The 16,969-nt window shown below is 36.0% G+C and overlaps 2 protein-coding genes across 4 annotated transcripts; one reads left to right on the top strand and one right to left on the bottom strand.

Moving 5' to 3' along the window:
- The first annotated feature begins 15 nt into the window (after positions 1-15).
- elmod2 (ELMO/CED-12 domain containing 2) lies at positions 16-7,278 on the top strand. 3 transcript variants are annotated; one of them, XM_055204362.2, is made up of 9 exons: positions 16-134; positions 666-813; positions 2,589-2,617; positions 2,765-2,862; positions 3,042-3,171; positions 3,310-3,443; positions 3,528-3,596; positions 3,777-3,910; positions 6,403-7,278. In XM_055204362.2, the coding sequence occupies exons 1-9, from the start codon at positions 93-95 to the stop codon at positions 6,558-6,560; spliced, it is 942 nt and encodes a 313-aa protein (XP_055060337.2). In that variant the 5' UTR covers positions 16-92; the 3' UTR covers positions 6,561-7,278. The 3 variants fall into 3 exon arrangements, with proteins under 3 accessions (XP_055060337.2, XP_055060339.2, XP_073716527.1); XM_055204364.2 differs by lacking the exon at positions 16-134 and adding an exon at positions 222-245; XM_073860426.1 differs by lacking the exon at positions 16-134 and adding an exon at positions 332-356.
- Positions 7,279-8,526: 1,248 nt separating this feature from the next.
- Positions 8,527-14,593, bottom strand: ucp1 (uncoupling protein 1). Its single transcript, XM_055204365.2, has 7 exons — positions 14,437-14,593; positions 13,886-14,019; positions 12,413-12,620; positions 12,012-12,209; positions 11,350-11,451; positions 10,262-10,442; positions 8,527-9,121 (listed from the first exon to the last, which is right to left on the bottom strand). The coding sequence occupies exons 2-7, from the start codon at positions 14,009-14,011 to the stop codon at positions 9,007-9,009; spliced, it is 930 nt and encodes a 309-aa protein (XP_055060340.1). The 5' UTR covers positions 14,012-14,019; positions 14,437-14,593; the 3' UTR covers positions 8,527-9,006.
- Positions 14,594-16,969: the final 2,376 nt, after the last annotated feature.

Here is a 16,969-nt window from a genome sequence, read left to right on the forward strand (position 1 = left end):
CTTGTGAATTTGCATCGCGACCTACGCAGTGGCCTTCATCTCTGAAAGACTCGCACCCCTGTGATGTCATTGCTTTACAAGCGGTACTGCGCATGCGCGGCGAGCGTAATCGTTTCCGGGGGAACAGGCTGCTGGTAAGTGATTCATACAGTTTTTCTGCTCTATGAAATCGTTAGTAGGTCGTATTACATAAAAACTCGGAAAACAGCAAGTCAAATCGAAGTTGTTGTAAAAGAATATAAACGGTATTAGCGTCACGTGATTTGCGTGATACGTGGCGTTCACGCGTATTATTTTGCAGTCTCGTGCAACCTGTTGTGTTGTGCATCACGTTCGACTTCTGTTTCACTACATTTGTATTATCATCTCATTTATTATTATCATCATCATTTTATGTATGATTTAATTTTAAACTGTGAAAAAGACGAATCCTTTGCATGCAACTCATTGTGTAGAGAAGGATTATTTCTGGTTACTAAGTGATAAACAATTGTTTATGTCTAGCACTAGATGCAATAGTAACTTCATGCATGCATGCTTGCTTTACTAACCCTTATGTTTATTTAATGTTTTATTAAATGCGTAGAAAATGTCTAACTTGTGTTTGTAGTACCCTGTTGCATTTGTGTGTGTGTGTGAAACTCACAGATGTGTTTGTATTTCAGAAGATGTTTGGGTATATCTGGCAGTGTTTCTATTCCTCCTGTCTGCGTTTTTGGATGAAATGGCTTCTTCGTCTCGTGACAGGAACATGCGAGCTGCAGCGGATCTGTGCACAATGCAAAGCCGGAGCACTCAGGACATCACAGATAGGTACCTACGATATACTGATTGACCGTTCAATATTTTAGATCTGTTTACACAGTAACAAGTCATACATTTTTAAACACTACTTTTTATGTATATTCTTCCGTTTTATAGAATACAGTAAATTCATCCAAACTGTGGAATAACACACATGTAACTATTTCTTGCGTCAAATTATCATTCTCGAGGTTGCCCCTTAACCTACCGTCACTGTCCCACAGGTGGGACGTTTGACAATACGTTAAGAAATTATTGTTTTAACCAGGACTAATCTCAACAAACCTATTTTCCGTTGAAAAGCTATATAGATTTTCATATTTCATCACCATTTTACATAAAAATAATGATATAGCAGGGCTCTAGACTAACTTTTTTCACTAGGAGCACAGTGGCCCCCAACTGAAAATTTTAGGGGCGCAACCAGAAAATTTAGGGGCACACATCGTAAATCAACATGCTAACCAAATATTCACATTTCTGCTAATTTTCACAGTATTAATAATAAATACTTTAATGATAGATGGCGAAAGTACAATGTGCTGTTTCAAATTCATTATCACATCACAAAAAAAGATCAAATTTACTGGTCACACATGTGCGACTGGATGTAAAATTCAGTGGCACACTCTGAAATTTTGGTGGCAAAATGCCCCCATTTGGTGGCAGTCTGGAGCCCTGTATAGTACGAGTAATTTTCTAAAATGTCAACGATAGGCCCAAGGTGTTTTTACATATGTATTATTAGATATATTATAAACCTGAATTAATCTTGACAAACTATATATCATACGAAAACTCTAAGAATGTAGTTTTCATATTTATATTTTAAGACCATTTGATGATAAAAATTTACTAGTGACAGTTAACAAAACGACTGTCACTAGTAAATTATTATAAATTCATAATTATAATATCCTATTTCAAATCTTCAAAAATCTTGACAACCTATATATCATTAAAAAGTTCTCTAAGTGTGTAGTTTTCATATTTCAAACCTTTTATCATTAATAATGCTGCAATGACAGTAATTTATTAATTTGTGAGTATGCAGCAAACCGTTGACACCTAGTGGCCTTTTTGGTAAAACCACTAAAATTGTAACAAAAACCTAATTGTTTCTGATTTTAACTTGAAATTCAGTATCAGAACTAGTTTTATGAGATTTATGGCTAGTTTGAGATTTATGGCTTTATTTTTTAAGCATTTTGGGAGTGAACATTTTCATTTTTAAGGGTTTAACCTCCTAAGATCCGAGCTTTGGTTTGTCTTTTTTCAGATTTCTTCCAGCTATTTGGGATTAGGAAGAACCAATAAATATATTAACCAAATATTTTTCTTTGAACATGAAGCAGTGTAATTGTCCACATTTGTGTACAACAGGTTCCATTTACACAGAATTAAGTGTTATGGTGCAAACAACAAAAAAATGGCAGGTCTTAGGAGGTTAAATATAAAATATATACTTTATTGCATTATTTTTATTTTTTTAAATAAACTTAAACTCCTATTTTCAAATTTAATATTCACAACTCCATACACTTTAGTGTCTTCTTTAAAAAAAGAACCAAGATTTTGCTTGTAGACCAAGGAATGCCAGAGTTAAATTAATTTGAAGGTGCACATCACCTTTCCACCCCGACACTCAAAAAAGGGAGTTGTTAAGATTGTTAAATTGTTAAGATGCATTTCAAATAATATTGAAGGAGTAATCATCTATCTATGCTCAGTTTGAATCTGTCACATGTATCAGTTTTCAATCCTATCGTTGTTTGTCTTTGCAGAATACTCTCTGAAGTCCTCCAAAAGCAAGGTATGGGATAATGCGGACACTTAAGCACTTTATTATCTCAGTATTAGCAAATATTTGCACAAACCAGTGTCTTTACCCAGTGTAATTGATCCAATCCATAAACTTCACTTTGCTCTGTGCAAACATTTGTTTTGGATTTGTGTGCAGATATTGCGATCGGCTTTATCTGTGAAGGAGGAAGATTTGGAAGACCAAGTGGCTCAAATAATTCGCGAAAAGAGGATCAAAGTACAGAAAGATCCTACGTGAGCATCTTTTAAAACTTTCTGTTGTAAGGAGAGACAAAACATTGTGTTCACATTTGAAATCGAAGATGGAGTGCAATGCATTGTGGGATACAGTCTTGTGTGCTTTGTGCACAATATATACTGCATAAATATGTATCAGCCTCTTGTTATAGAAATCCTGTATTTGTCTTTTAAAGATTTAAGATGAATCTTCAGCAATGCTTACTACAAATAACTGGATATAATGAACTGTTTGAGACAGTTGAAGAACTACGCAAAGAGGTGTTTGACTCGGAAAATGAGGAACATGAGAGGATGCTTCTCAAGGTAAATTTAACATTGTATAAATTGTACGATGCACTCACAGCAGCATAGCAGGATTTTTACAACTTTTTTGAAGCTCAATGCAGATTTTAATGTCAGTGGTTTTAATTTTGGTTGGCCTTTCTGTTTGTTTTGGGTCAGTTGTGGGACTTGTTAATGCCCGCGGTCAAGCTGGAATCGAGAATAACTAAACAGTGGTGCCGAATTGGCTTTCAAGGCGATGACCCGAAGACAGATTTCAGAGGGATGGGCATGCTCGGCCTCGCAAACCTTGTGTAGGTGAAACTTCTGTGTTGTGCAAAATTTGAAGTTCACATTACTTTCCTGATTTAGGTTAATGTGTGGCTTTGTTTGTCCAGTTTTTTTAGTGAAAAATACACAGATGCATCCCGCAAGGTTCTGTCACATTCAAATCACCCCAAACTCGGGTAGGTCCACATTAGTTCTAGCTGGGTGTGATCATGTATCTGTATGTACCATGCAGCGCAGATCTGTCAATTGGTAGAGATTGTTATTTTATGCAAGATTACAATTATACTAATTTTAGCATATAATGATGGTGAAATGTTAAACAGTAAGTAACAGTGTGTGTTGTTGTGTTATTGCAGGTACTCGTATGCCATAGTGGGCATCAATCTAACCGAAATGGCGTACAGCTTAATGAACAGTGGAGCTTTAAAATCTCATTTCTATAATACAGTATCTGGAAAACCCCAAATGCAACACTTCCATCAGTTCTACTGTAAGTCTGCACAATATTTATTCATTTATACTGTGGTTTCTTTTACATGCTTTTCAATCTTTATATGGACAGAATATGTTTAAATTTTCAATAAATGCAATATGTCTTGTTTTGTCCATCTGTGCTGTAATCAATTTAAAGGTGCAATGTGTAAAACTTATCGGCGAGGTTGCAAATTTTAGCAAATGTCTCAGTCCACCGCTGACTAGTGAGAAACAAAGCTTTTCGAAGATTCAAATGAATTAAAACCTATTTCTTTGTGAAATCCTTCTGGTCAAAATGTGTAAAGGGAAAGAGATCTAAGACTTAACATAATGACAGCTTCTACAAACAATTGGAAATATGTTCACAACAGTGTAATACTTTCAGTGTAATTTATTAAATCATTAAATGTCATTAAATATTAGTATTATTGTGGTATGTCAGGTGATAACAATATTGTTTTCCAAATTCTCAAAATGTTCCCAAACAGTCTGCTTGTTTTTTTGGTGTCACTCATTATACAAAAAACTTTAAATGCCAAATGATCAGCAAACACAAGACACATTTAATTTTATTAACATTCATAATAAAACTATCCCAAAACTAGTAAAGGATAGTAGACACTGATTCATGAATTCATTTTTTGATCAAAACCCTTCTATTGGTGAACCATCACAGTTTCAAAACGTTTTAAAACAGTTATGACGACATAAAGCCTTGTTTGCTAAAATCATGTGCCTTTGCCAGTTTGAAACACTCTCCGAACCAATGATTCGAAACAGAAGATTCGTAAAGGTTTCAAAGCCTCACGAAGCATTGTTTCGATAGTGACCATCACTACCGCTCACCCCTTTCTTTTGAAGCACATAGAGAAGATACGGTGTCCGACACAGGACAAACATGTCGTCATCTAAAATAGGATAGAGTAGCAAGTCAAACAGTGTTGAAACCCAGTTTGTCCGTTTAGGGCTACTGTAGAGAATGTGGTGCACAAAATGGCGACTTCGATGTAAAGGGACCTGTGGTGTACCGTATGTAGATAGAAATGGCTAATACTAAGATAATAAAAATATGGTTAATTATGTAATGTCTTTATAAACCACTCAAAACGTCCATGAGATCCCTGTCAAAATTTACATGCTGCACCTTTAATGGACATTTAGTTTTTGCCACTTTTGATTAGATGTCAGTTGCATACACATGAGTGATTTTCACGAAATCCAGATTTAGAAGGTGTCCAGCATTAGAATTTTTAAAGCCATGCTTTTAAGCCATTGAAGCCATTTTTTTTTTGCACATATAAGATTAAAGTCTAAAATTACTGTAACCATTATTTTTAGAGGATTTAAAAAAAATAGTTCCTATAGAATTATTTACATTTTTTAGATTATCATTATCAAAAATTATCATTAACGCAACATTATATTACATTAAATATATGCATTTACAAACTCGTGTTTCTGTAATGAGAACTAAAAAGTTGTCTAGGTACTATGACAAACACAATTTCAACTTTTATCTGGAAAGAAAAAAAGAACTGCTTACCTGGTAGCCATCTTGAGTGTCACAGTCAATTATGTCCCTTCTAACAATTTTTTGTTGTTGTTGAAAATGTTCATTTCTTGAGGGCTTAAACAATGACTGAAAATTGTTGCGGAGGATGAGAAAATTGGTCTTGGACACATTTATATTCCTTATTATTGTCTCTACATTTACCAATGATCACCAAATACCACATGTTTCTTTACTGTAAATGTTTATAACATGCACTGAAGCTTTTTATTTTTTTAGATTTTTTAATATTTCCATGTCAAAATCCAGTCATGGACACATAGCGGTAATGAAAATTTCCCCCTTAAATGTGGAAAAAACAACAAAATTTGTTTGTATGATGTCATTTAAAATCATGTGCAAAATAGTACATGAAGAGATGTTTGTAACTTTATGCTTCTTGTTTTGATAGCATTTAATTTTTTATCAAAATGTTTCATGACACACCTCATAAGTGTAATTTTGCGAGAATCACCCAGATGTTAAAATAGCATTTGGTTCATTTTCTCAATTAATTCGAAAGTGAAGTGATTTTATTTTCCTTAAAGGCACCTGCATAGAAATATAAATATTATACAAACATTATATACATTAACACATCACAAAGTGAGGTACAGAGCATTGGTTTCAATTTCTGCATTTTTCATAATTTACAAAAAATATGTAATTTACATGAAAGAAATGCCTTGAAATTAAGGCTGGCGAACGTGATGCCATTCAGAGTTTCAGCATCCTGTAGTGTTGGCTATTCAACTTCCATATCTGAATATTAAGAAGTTGAAATGATCTCCTCCAGTTTTCATCTTTGTTCTGGAGAGGTTTTAAAGTCTTTGAGTTGAAAATATAGATTTTGTGTTTTGATTTTATTTTCCTTAAAGGCACCTGCCATACATTGTTTGCATGGTTAATTTCACATTAATTCTCATTACTGTAATTTTTCTATTTGTTTTTTCTGCTAGGTTACCTGGCGTATGAGTTTGATAAGTTCTGGTTGGAAGAGGAACCAGAGAGCATCATGGAGTTCAATCGCTACAGGGAAAAGTTTCACGACAAGGTCAAAGAGCAACTCCAGGCACCAGAGGTCACGCTTTCCCTGACTTTGGACCCTCGGAAATAACAACTGCATTCCAGCACCACAGCAAACAAAGGAGTGACTTTATTCTCTAGCCGTTAAATGAAAATTTTCACTTTCAAGGATATCCATAATTGTTTTTAGCAAGGAAATGTACAATGTGCATGGAGAAAATACAGCAAAAAGTACACATCAGTCGGGTTTAGCTTTAGCTAATTGGTTAGCTATATTTACATGGTCAGGGTAAAGACTTAAACTGTTAAGTATTGCTTATAACACTATTGTGCATTAAAAGTAATATAATCGATCTCCAATTAATCCAATCGTAATTCATGTTTTGGTTGTGTTCCGTTAATTCCCGTTTCTTTGTAACAGTTACCCATCTCAGGAAGTTGACGTTTCTGTTCATAATCGAAAATAATATTAGTAAGGTTTTTTTTGCAAAATCTTTTGTGTGCAGTGCATTCAGACTATTTTGCATGTTTGTGTTAAAGTTGTAACACCATCACCCATCTGTATATTTCTTAAAATGTGGCCTATAGCAGGAAAAAGAGTATTTAAATATCTAATCAGTTTTGTTATCTGTTCTGTGAATATTGTTACCTCGACTCAATTCCAAAGTACAAGAATTTGTAATGCACAAAGCCTTTATGTAACATTGTGTCGTGTTATTTAAAACCTTTGTATTTCTAATGACCCATTGATTTTATAGTGTTGGTTTCTTACCAGATGTTAAAAAATAAAAATAGTGAGTGACTGTTAATACATGTTCAATTTTCATTACAAGTTTGGATGAAGGGGCAGTAAGAGTTAATTAAAGCTGCAAGCAGCGATGGAAGGGCCCTCGCACGCATGTGCACCGCTACCCTATGGCATTAGTAAAGTAGTGAACCAGGGGGATATAAATTAAAATGGGTAAATATAGGTGGATATTTAAAGGAAAATTGATGTACCACAACGCCTGTGTGCAGTAGGTGGCGCTATGACTGTACCTGATTATTGTTATATTGATGTGTTCAGGCCGGGACCCTTAACAAACGTGTGAAGTCTGGGCCAGATCGAATAATGTATGCCTGAATTACAACAGCTTCCTGTTTCATGGCGAAACAATACACTTAGCCAGGCTGCCACAGACACGCCCTTCAACGAAAAGTCAAGATCTTCACTATTTATCATCGCAAAGGGCTTAAGATTAGTCTGACCAAATATGATGATGATTTTATTAAATCTCTAAGAGCAGTAAATCACAGCATAAAACATGGCATTTCCTGCTACCTGTAGGTGGCGCTATGACTGAAGCTGAATATTGGCATTGAAATGTGTTCAGGCCAAAACTCTTATCAAACGTGTGAAGTGTGTGGCAGATTGGACATTGTATGCCTTAGTTATAACAACTTCCTGTTTCATGGCGAAAAAGCTGAACTTTGTCAGGCCGCCACGGACACACCCTCCAACGAAAAGTCAAAAGCTCCGCAATTTAACATCACAAAGGCCTTTAGATGAGATTGACCAAATATGATGACGATCTGATAAAATCTCTAGGAGGAGTTCGTTAAAGTACGAAGGCTGGAAATTACAAAATTTGCACAGAAATCACAGCGAAAAATCAAAATGGCCGACTTCCTGTGGAGTTTAGAGCTTAGCTCCAAGAGACTTTTTTGTAGGTCTTGGGGTGATACATGATCCTACCAAATTTCGTATCTGTACGTTTTTCGTAGTGGGGGGGCTGTTCTTTTGAAATTTTGCAGGTGGCGCTATTGAGCCATTTTTACATGCCCACTTCTGGCGCCTATGCCACATGTAAATTTTCGCCACTTCTGACGTGTGTGCAAAATTTCATGAGTTTTCGAGTATGTTTAGGCCCTCAAAAATCCGATTCACTTTGGAGAAGAAACGGAATAATAATAATAATAATAATAAACGGAGCAAAAACAATAGGGTCCTCACACTAGTGTGCTCGGGCCCTAAAAATGAATGTGATTTTAAAATATAGAAAGATGCAGTCACAATATCGTACATACACATTTTAATTTTCCACCTTCACTATAAAGACGGCAATCCAGTTTATAGCTGTGTATGCATATCTTGAGGTTATCAATACTGAGGCTGTCTCACTTTTGGCCCATTACAGGAATATGGTCAGGGTATAACAAATACATGTTATGGTAAAAAGTATTTATGACTAGAAATATAAATATTATACAAACATTATATACATTAACACATCACAAAGTGAGGTACAGAGCATTGGTTTCAATTTCTGCATTTTTCATAATTTACAAAAAATATGTAATTTACATGAAAGAAATGCCTTGAAATTAAGGCTGGCGAACGTGATGCCATTCAGAGTTTCAGCATCCTGTAGTGTTGGCTATTCAACTTCCATATCTGAATATTAAGAAGTTGAAATGATCTCCTCCAGTTTTCATCTTTGTTCTGGAGAGGTTTTAAAGTCTTTGAGTTGAAAATATAGATTTTGTGTTTTGATCGTCTATGTGGCCTCTTCTAGTCTGCTCCTGGACATCATCATGGCTCTCTTGAGCTGCTCGAAAGACACAAACATCACCACATTCCAAGAGCCCAACCTCAGGAAAGATGGGACAAACCTAAAAAACAAAACAATATTTTTTGTTTTAAATTACATTTTAGTTTTAACTGCAAAAATGCACACATGCTGCTGCAGGCCTATTGTCAAAACAAATGGTTAAAAAGCTGTGACTGGGGCTTTAAAAGGTCCTTTTAGGACCAATATGTACCTTTGAGGTGCTAATATAGGTACTAATATCTTTACTAATAATCTTGTGAAATCTCGCCTGATGAGCGCTGTTTTTATCTTACTCTGACCCCCAAATCTAACCCCAACATTTTACAGGATTAAGGCCATAGCTGTATCCTATCTAGCCAGAACTGCTGTTGTCATCCTATACCCCCTATATCTAACATCCTTTAAGATTTGGCTGTAGCTGTATCCCATCTAGCCAGAACCGGTCATAGGCACCGATTTCTTTTTCCACTGGTGTGTGCTCGGCAACATAGGTTGCTTAGCAACAGCAGACGCTACGGGAGAGCCCAAGCGCTTTGGAAAGGATGAAGGCGGCGCGGTCGTATTTTACACGCGAAATTTCAAGTGATTCAGCTTATTCATTAAAAGCATTGTAGATATTACAACTTGCGAGATCCACCAATCAGAGAGGCAGTCGAATTTTAAAAGCATTCTTGATTAAAATGAATTGAGCATATCTCGAGCCCCGGAGCACCTACGGGACACTGGGTCATGTCTTTTTATAGACCAATGGCTTTTAGTATAATTAAATATTTTTAGGATGTTTTAGCCATTTGAATTATGGGAAATAATTCAGCTGAAAATAAAAACGGAAACCTTTATATGCATTGCGGGACATTTAATTCTCTATATACGTCAAACTGGGTAAACACACACACTCCGGAGTGATTTTCCAAAAATAGGATATTTCCTTAAAATTATATGCATATTTATATCAATTTGAATACTATTAAGTATATTAGTAAGAATAAAATTAATAACTTGTAGCCTTTCTTTTTTTTCGTTTTCCTCCATGTTGAACCATGCCCTCAGAATAATGTGTTTCCGACTGTATAGATTTAGTATCAGCTTAGAGCAGATAATATACAATACATTCCTAACATTCTTGCAATAACATTTTACAATTCAACACTAACTAGCTTTAAACATGAGTGACTGTTAAAGTGATTTTGTGATCTCTTACCCCTTGTAAAAAGCAGTGGGACCCTCTTTGGTCATCATAGTCCATGCGCAGTTGATGGAGCTTTTGTATTGACCAGGAGGAGAGTTCATGTATCGAGTCTTCACGACATCCACCGGGGACGCGATCACTGTGGTGATGAAACCGGCTCCAAACGCAGACGTGAAGTGGCAGGGCAGGTTATCTGTTACACCAGAAAACAGATTACTGAGATCATATGGGGAATTTGCACACAATGGTACTAATACTAATCACAAAATTAAGTGTGTTTCCATCAAGTTGTTTGAGCGATTTATGGTAGTATTGGTAACCTAGTAACCAAACAGTTAATAAAACAGGGCACGCTTAGAAAATGGAGACAGGACTGCATTTAGTCACAATGTGGCAAGTTATAAATTGACTAGCAGTGCAGCCAAACTGAATGCTGTGCATAGAAGAAATGCAGAATTTTTGATGCAGGCACTAGCAGCAAAGGCATTTACGACGACGTCAAGCCCCATATATGGTAAAGACCCCATATATGGTAGACACCTCGTGGTTTGACTTATGCGAGTGTAAAAACTTTTTTGCGAATTAAGGGATTTTTATTCGAAATTTGGGGTTCCCATCACTCGTTTCTGATGCGATACTTCAAAATGTGCATAAAATCAAGGTAATGGAAACCCAGCTAATGACTATTAAATTACTTTGGCTGGGTTTTTCCAGACTAGGTCACAAATATTTGAGTTAGATATTCACAAATTCACACAGCTAGTAACTGTCACCTGTCATCACGTTTGGCAATTTCTTTACACCTTTGCTCCTATTTTACAGCCCATTGTACTGTACATATGTGCTGAAAACTACACATTTTGTTTGTTGATTCAAAGTATGACCCAAGCACCAATACTTTCTTATCAAGTGAAAAGAGTTGTAAAACATCAAAGAGGTTTGGACCAGTTCATTCCAACACCGTTCACAACAGTTACGCTCAGTACAGCAGTAAACCAGGCGTGTTTGAACGTTTGACCAATCAGAAATCACAAAAGTCGAGTATGTTCATTGTCTGATGTTGCATTCAGCAGAAAAGATTTCAAGTGTACTGAACATACCTGACATCAGTTTGTGTCCAAGAATGGCTTCCTTGATCAGGTCATAAGAAACAAGTTCTGTACAGTTGACCAGGGCGTTTCTTGTGATGTTGGGCAGAGTTCCTGTACAGAGGAGATGGATTGAATATGATGATTTATGGTAGAAATATTCATGGTAGTCAGCGGTACTAAATGTGACCCTGTCTGTAAAATCCAGGCTTAAGTCTTGAGATTAGGATATGAGAAATTAGGAGCATCAAAGTTTGATTTCAATCATGACCTTCAATAAAAACTCAATCAATTACAAAGGTCTTCTTATGTGAAAACATATTTGTCTCGGTTTCTGCTAAAAAATAGATTTACAAGGTGGGGTTGTTAGCCCTGCTCTTAACCCTCAACCTGGAGGACCAGGTGTTGTCCTTAGTCTGGCCCTTCACCTTAAACCAATCTGGCAGGAGGGGATGATCTAGGTCCCCGCCGACATTGGGCACAAAAGCCCTTCCACCACAGCAAGGTGACAATACAATGGAAAGAATAACTAGTTTTTAATAATTAAAGATATCAAGGTTATAAGTTATTTATGTAGGATGATTTTATATAGAAAACAGTAAATAACTATAAAAATGACTTCAGCTGAGTTTTGACAGGCGTGGGGTCACATATTTCCAAGATGTAATACACACCTTTCCACAATCCTCGGAGACCCTCTAGCTGAAATATTTGTCTGTAAGCCTGCATGGTGCCATTGTAACGCCGTCCCACACCCTGCAGGTTCATCTGGGCTTGGAAACGCACCTTCACAACGTCTGTGGGCTGCGCCACAGACACAGCCATGGCACCTGTGGTGCAGCCCGCTAAGATCCTTATGCCCACATTGGGGTTGTAAGGTAGAAATTAATACAGTGAATTCATTGTTGAAAGAGACATCCCATAACCGTATTGTGAAGTTCATAACATAGTTTTTTACAAAATAAAGATACAAAATTTGGTATGTTTATTTCTGAGAGTGATTGTGTCACACGTTTCTCATAATTTCCTTAAAAAATTGGATGTATCCAATAAACCAAATACAATCATAACTCACTGTCTTTGCCCCTTGTGTAGAAGCCCTTGACGCTGTCATAAAGGCCGATTCGTATGGATGCAAAAGCCATCTGTCTCTGGAGTCCTGCTATTAATCCGTTGTACAGCGAGCGCGGCCCCTCTGTTCTTACCATGGTGCTGATGGTCCCAAACACACCCCTGTACCTGATGCCTTTAGCCGCTCCTGTCGTGGCTTTCTCTCCCTGGATCTAGGAGCAGGAACATTTAAAAATTGTGATTGGAAAAGATGAGCAAGAGAGGAAAGCTGCAGGTTCTGAAAACAGATGCCATAGCTTAAACTTCTCAAGATGATTTGGTACTTTAAAGAACTTCTAAATATACCTACACTGTACTGCACTTAAATGAGATTTACAAGTCATTTCAACTTTGATTTTTTATCTTGACTTATGATGAGTTGCTGTAACTTATAAAATAAAGTTGAACAAGCTTAAGTTATTATAACTTTATTTTATAAGTTACAGCAATTTATCACTGATCGGGAGGAAAAGTCAAAGTTGAAATGACTCGGAAATTCAAGTTGATTATACTTAAAAATGTAAGTGCCAAACATTTTTTTACAGTGTACACTGTATATATTTACTGGTTTTGCAAGTCAATTCAACCTACTATATTTAAGTTTTTCCATGTGATAAGTGGACATAAGTTGAACTGTTTAACTTAAGTTTTTTAAAGTAACATAATGTTGATTCAATTTTATTTACAGTGTACAATCAGTATGAAGTGTTTAAATAAACCTATGCTGGGTTGTTTAAACCATGGATGCACTAGCAGAATTTTTTTTTTTAAAATTGGTACCCAGGCAGTCAATAAGTTGATACCTTCTCAAAAAGTACACTTTTGCACCAAAAAACTTAAGATTAGAAACTCAAAGATACGTATTGGTAACAAATGTGTACGTATCTGTACTTATGGCACATACAGTATTAGGAACTTTATTAAGGGTACTGCCCAGATGACAGCTGGTGTTGATCATGAATGGACATTTAGGGTTAAGTCTAGATTCATTCAAACCAACAATTCGTTTTGTTCACATTTTACCTAACCATGGGTTTAAAAAAACATTCCTAGTCCTGGAGGGCTACTGTCCTGTAAAGTTTAGCTCCAACCCTTTATCAATTGCGCCTGAAAATCCTAATCAAAGGCTGCAGGATTACTTGGAAATGACTTTTAGGTGTGTTTGATTAGGAATTAAGCTAAACTTTGCAGGACAGTGGCCCTCCAGGACCAGGAATGCCCACCCCTGGTTTAGAATGTCGGTTTGCAACATAAAACTCAAAAAGTTTAATGTGCACCAAAGAATGCACTAATATTGCACATGTAAAGTGTCCAAAATGAATGTTCATAAAAATATCTAAAAATTACCCAATTTATTTAAATAAAATCTATTATGTCTATTTTGGATAATGTGCAATCTATTGATCAGTTAAAGCAGATGACGATGTGAAGTATGTACCTGCAGGCGAACTTTAGCTGTGTCCAGAGGAAAAGTGACTAAATCAGCGATGCAGGCAGCTGTTCCTGCGCTCAAAACTTTAACTCCAAGAGGAGGTGGTACATCAGATGGCTTTAAACCCACCATACTGACACCTGTAGTACCAGAGACAGAAAGAGAGGGAGAGTTCAAGAAACAGTCAAATACTATACATTTTATGTATTATAATACATGAAATATAATAAAATAATTACATTACTGTAAAACTATTTGAATCTTGGAAGAAGGTATTGGGTCAGTGTTACATTTGCATTACAAATAATATTTATTAAATGCTAAATGGCTAATGAAAGACTTTAACATACATTTACACCAAAAGAAGGTCAAAAGATTTAAGTTGTTTCAGACTGTTTAGTCTGATATACAATATGCACATTATAAATAACTAAGTCATTCAAATAATACATTTAAATACAATGTTTTTGTGTGCACAATATTTTACACAGAATAATTTCACAGTTACGCATATTGAATTCAGATTACAAATAATAGAGTCACACAGATTTACTGACCTGTGGTTGGATTTCTCTGTCTGATGGTATGACAGGGCTCTAAGAGTGAAACCTCAAGTTGTTGCAAGAGCAGCTGTCATCCCATCTTTCTTTATATATCAGATACCGCTTTCTTTTTTTTACATCCATTTGCGCAGGGAGGTGTTTCTTTGGGACAGATTACTGAGCAACACAAAGTCCACCCTCTAACAGAGAGCCAATGTCCAAAACATCCCACATCCAGATAAACAACACAACACGTCTTTCCAAGCTATCCAAAATGGTAATGTTAACACATTAACACGTGTAATATCAATATTTTACGTTACCTTGCAAAGGTCAACAAATGATCTTTACTTATGTTTTACAACAAAACAGCTATGTACTCTATATGCAAAATAGTGGCTAACGTTTTGAGTTTGCAAGATAAAACCTTTTAAATTTGATACATTCTAATGTTTATGAGAGTCAACATTGTGAATATTTTGGTGTGAGTAGCAGAGCTGAATGAATGCAGATCCATTCAAAGAGGCTGAGCAGATCTTAGCCAATGACGGTTGAGTCTAAAAGGTGATTGGCTTCTGGCAGGGTGGTTACAGTATGAGCCAAATGACAAACATGAGAAAACATGCCAGATTTGAGCTCTTTCCAGGATTTGATCCGAACGTGCGTAATTTTCTCAGAACTGGAGGCCAATTACTCTTTCTTTGTAGGACTATCAAATCTGAAGTGATGGAGAGTTTCTGCTGTGTACAAGTACATATTAAAGTTTATGCTTACTACCTGGTGAAGTTCAAATTGTAGATGTCGGCAGGTACAGGGGGGGTAACAATTGTAAAGCAAGTTGATTACAATACAAATAGAATGCATTAAGCCTTTAAAATAAATGACACATTTCTTTAGATAAATCGTGTTCTTTAAATTACAGCAACTTGTTTGCTTCATCTCATTGCAATCAAAATAAGGGAAGCTTTCTAATGTGAGTCAGTCATTGAAAGATATAAAGGAGGAGCAGGAGAGATGTTTGTGACTAAAGGTCATGAAAGACTGATAAGAGGCCTGTGCAGTTTTTCAACTTGTGCAAGACCCCTTAAACAAAACCACCGGCTTCAACTGGACCATTATCTTTGTGAATGCATCTGCTGACTGTATTGCAACAGATCATTTACCAGGTAAAGATTAAGATCAGATGGTGAAAGCGAGGTTATGACCAAGGCTTAGTTCACACTGAAGCTAATTACAATTTGTGATCCAGTGCAGTTGTTCTGATAGCACAGTCGACATCCGATATCATTGCATAATCACGATTCCCACGTTTTTCATGTACCGCTTGTTTGCAATCATGCACATGGACATATTTGGGATTTTATTTATTAGCATTGTATGTTTTTTACAACAGCTACAAAACATCATCAGAATTTTTTATTGATGTCCTCGAAAAACATCAAACCTCATTAAAATAATGTGAAGAAAATGAAAAAAGTGACAATGACATTAACTGAATGTTCTCGGCATGCATTGATCAAATACTTTTGCTTCAAATCTGTTTTATCCCGGACTCAGGCCATTCATAAATACTGGTTTATCAGGAAAGAGTCTGATAAAAAATGCTAAATTACAAGAAAACATGTCAGACGCACTTAGCAGGCTTTGTATCTGAGCTCTTCAATTGTTTAATAAATAAAATTTGACAACCAGAGATAGATTGTAATTAAATATATTAGATTTATAAGTAAATTATGAAGTTTTCCAGCATTTTTTAATGATTATTTAAGCCAATAAAATATCTTAAAATATAATATATCAAAATAAACAGTTTTTAATGTCTTAAAAATGTTTTAAAGTCCCCATGAAACGGAAGTATCAATTGCCTAATTTTCCCCGTGGTGACGTGTATCCGAGTAAAACCGGCCTCTGAAATGAAATGAGGCAGGGCTGGATTTGAATTTGTCCATCGAGATCTGATTGGATCATTTGAAGTTGGATCGTGTTGCTAATTGCTAATCGCAACGATATTCTCCCGGACCCCGCCCACCGGAAGTAAAGAGAGATCGTTTTTAGGAGGGGAGGAGATTTGCATTTTTTATTAAAGATTATGAGGGCACATGCATTTTTAAAAATTAATGAAGCTCACAGATAAATCATTTGTAAAAAATACCACAATATTACAAAACAAATTACAGTTATTTATTTTACTTTTCATTGCGACTTTAAGTATACTATACGCATAGCAGTGGCGGCTCGTGACTGCTCTTCTGAGGGGCGAAAATTCAAAATATGTGTTCAAAGTGTCATGTGTGTAGCTCGTGTTTTCAAAATATGTATTTGTTGCGTCATGTGAACCATGTGCATCATGTGTTTTGTCAAATAGGGGCCTGCTGCACACGCGTCAAAACAGTTCATGGTAGAAGAGACACTCACATTCACAAAATACACGCAAGACACTTTAACAGTAAACTCTGATTTCGCATGAGATTATGCGAGCGTCTGGCAAACGCGAGCATCTCTTTTATCGTAAACCCTTTAGATGCTCTGCAGCAGGCACTTATTTTGA

The sequence above is a fragment of the Misgurnus anguillicaudatus genome, chromosome 3, assembly GCF_027580225.2.
Source record: "Misgurnus anguillicaudatus chromosome 3, ASM2758022v2, whole genome shotgun sequence".
Taxonomy (NCBI): Eukaryota; Metazoa; Chordata; class Actinopteri; order Cypriniformes; family Cobitidae; genus Misgurnus; species Misgurnus anguillicaudatus.

What these genes read in the sequence shown, in the direction of transcription:
- elmod2 (XM_055204362.2), top strand. Translation starts at nt 93, where the DNA reads ATGCGCGGCGAGCGTAATCGTTTCCGGGGGAACAGGCTGCTG. An exon ending in CTCGGCCTCGCAAACCTTGT is followed by an intron (nt 3,444 to 3,527) that starts GTAGGTGAAACT and finishes TTGTTTGTCCAG; the next exon opens with TTTTTTTAGTGAAAAATACA. An exon ending in ACACTTCCATCAGTTCTACT is followed by an intron (nt 3,911 to 6,402) that starts GTAAGTCTGCAC and finishes TTTTTCTGCTAG; the next exon opens with GTTACCTGGCGTATGAGTTT.
- ucp1 (XM_055204365.2), bottom strand. Translation starts at nt 14,011, where the DNA reads ATGGTGGGTTTAAAGCCATCTGATGTACCACCTCCTCTTGGAGTTAAA. An exon ending in TCTCCGAGGATTGTGGAAAG is followed by an intron (nt 11,452 to 12,011) that starts GTGTGTATTACA and finishes TCCTCTGTACAG; the next exon opens with GAACTCTGCCCAACATCACA. An exon ending in CCCACTGCTTTTTACAAGGG is followed by an intron (nt 9,122 to 10,261) that starts GTAAGAGATCAC and finishes TTTGTTTTTTAG; the next exon opens with GTTTGTCCCATCTTTCCTGA.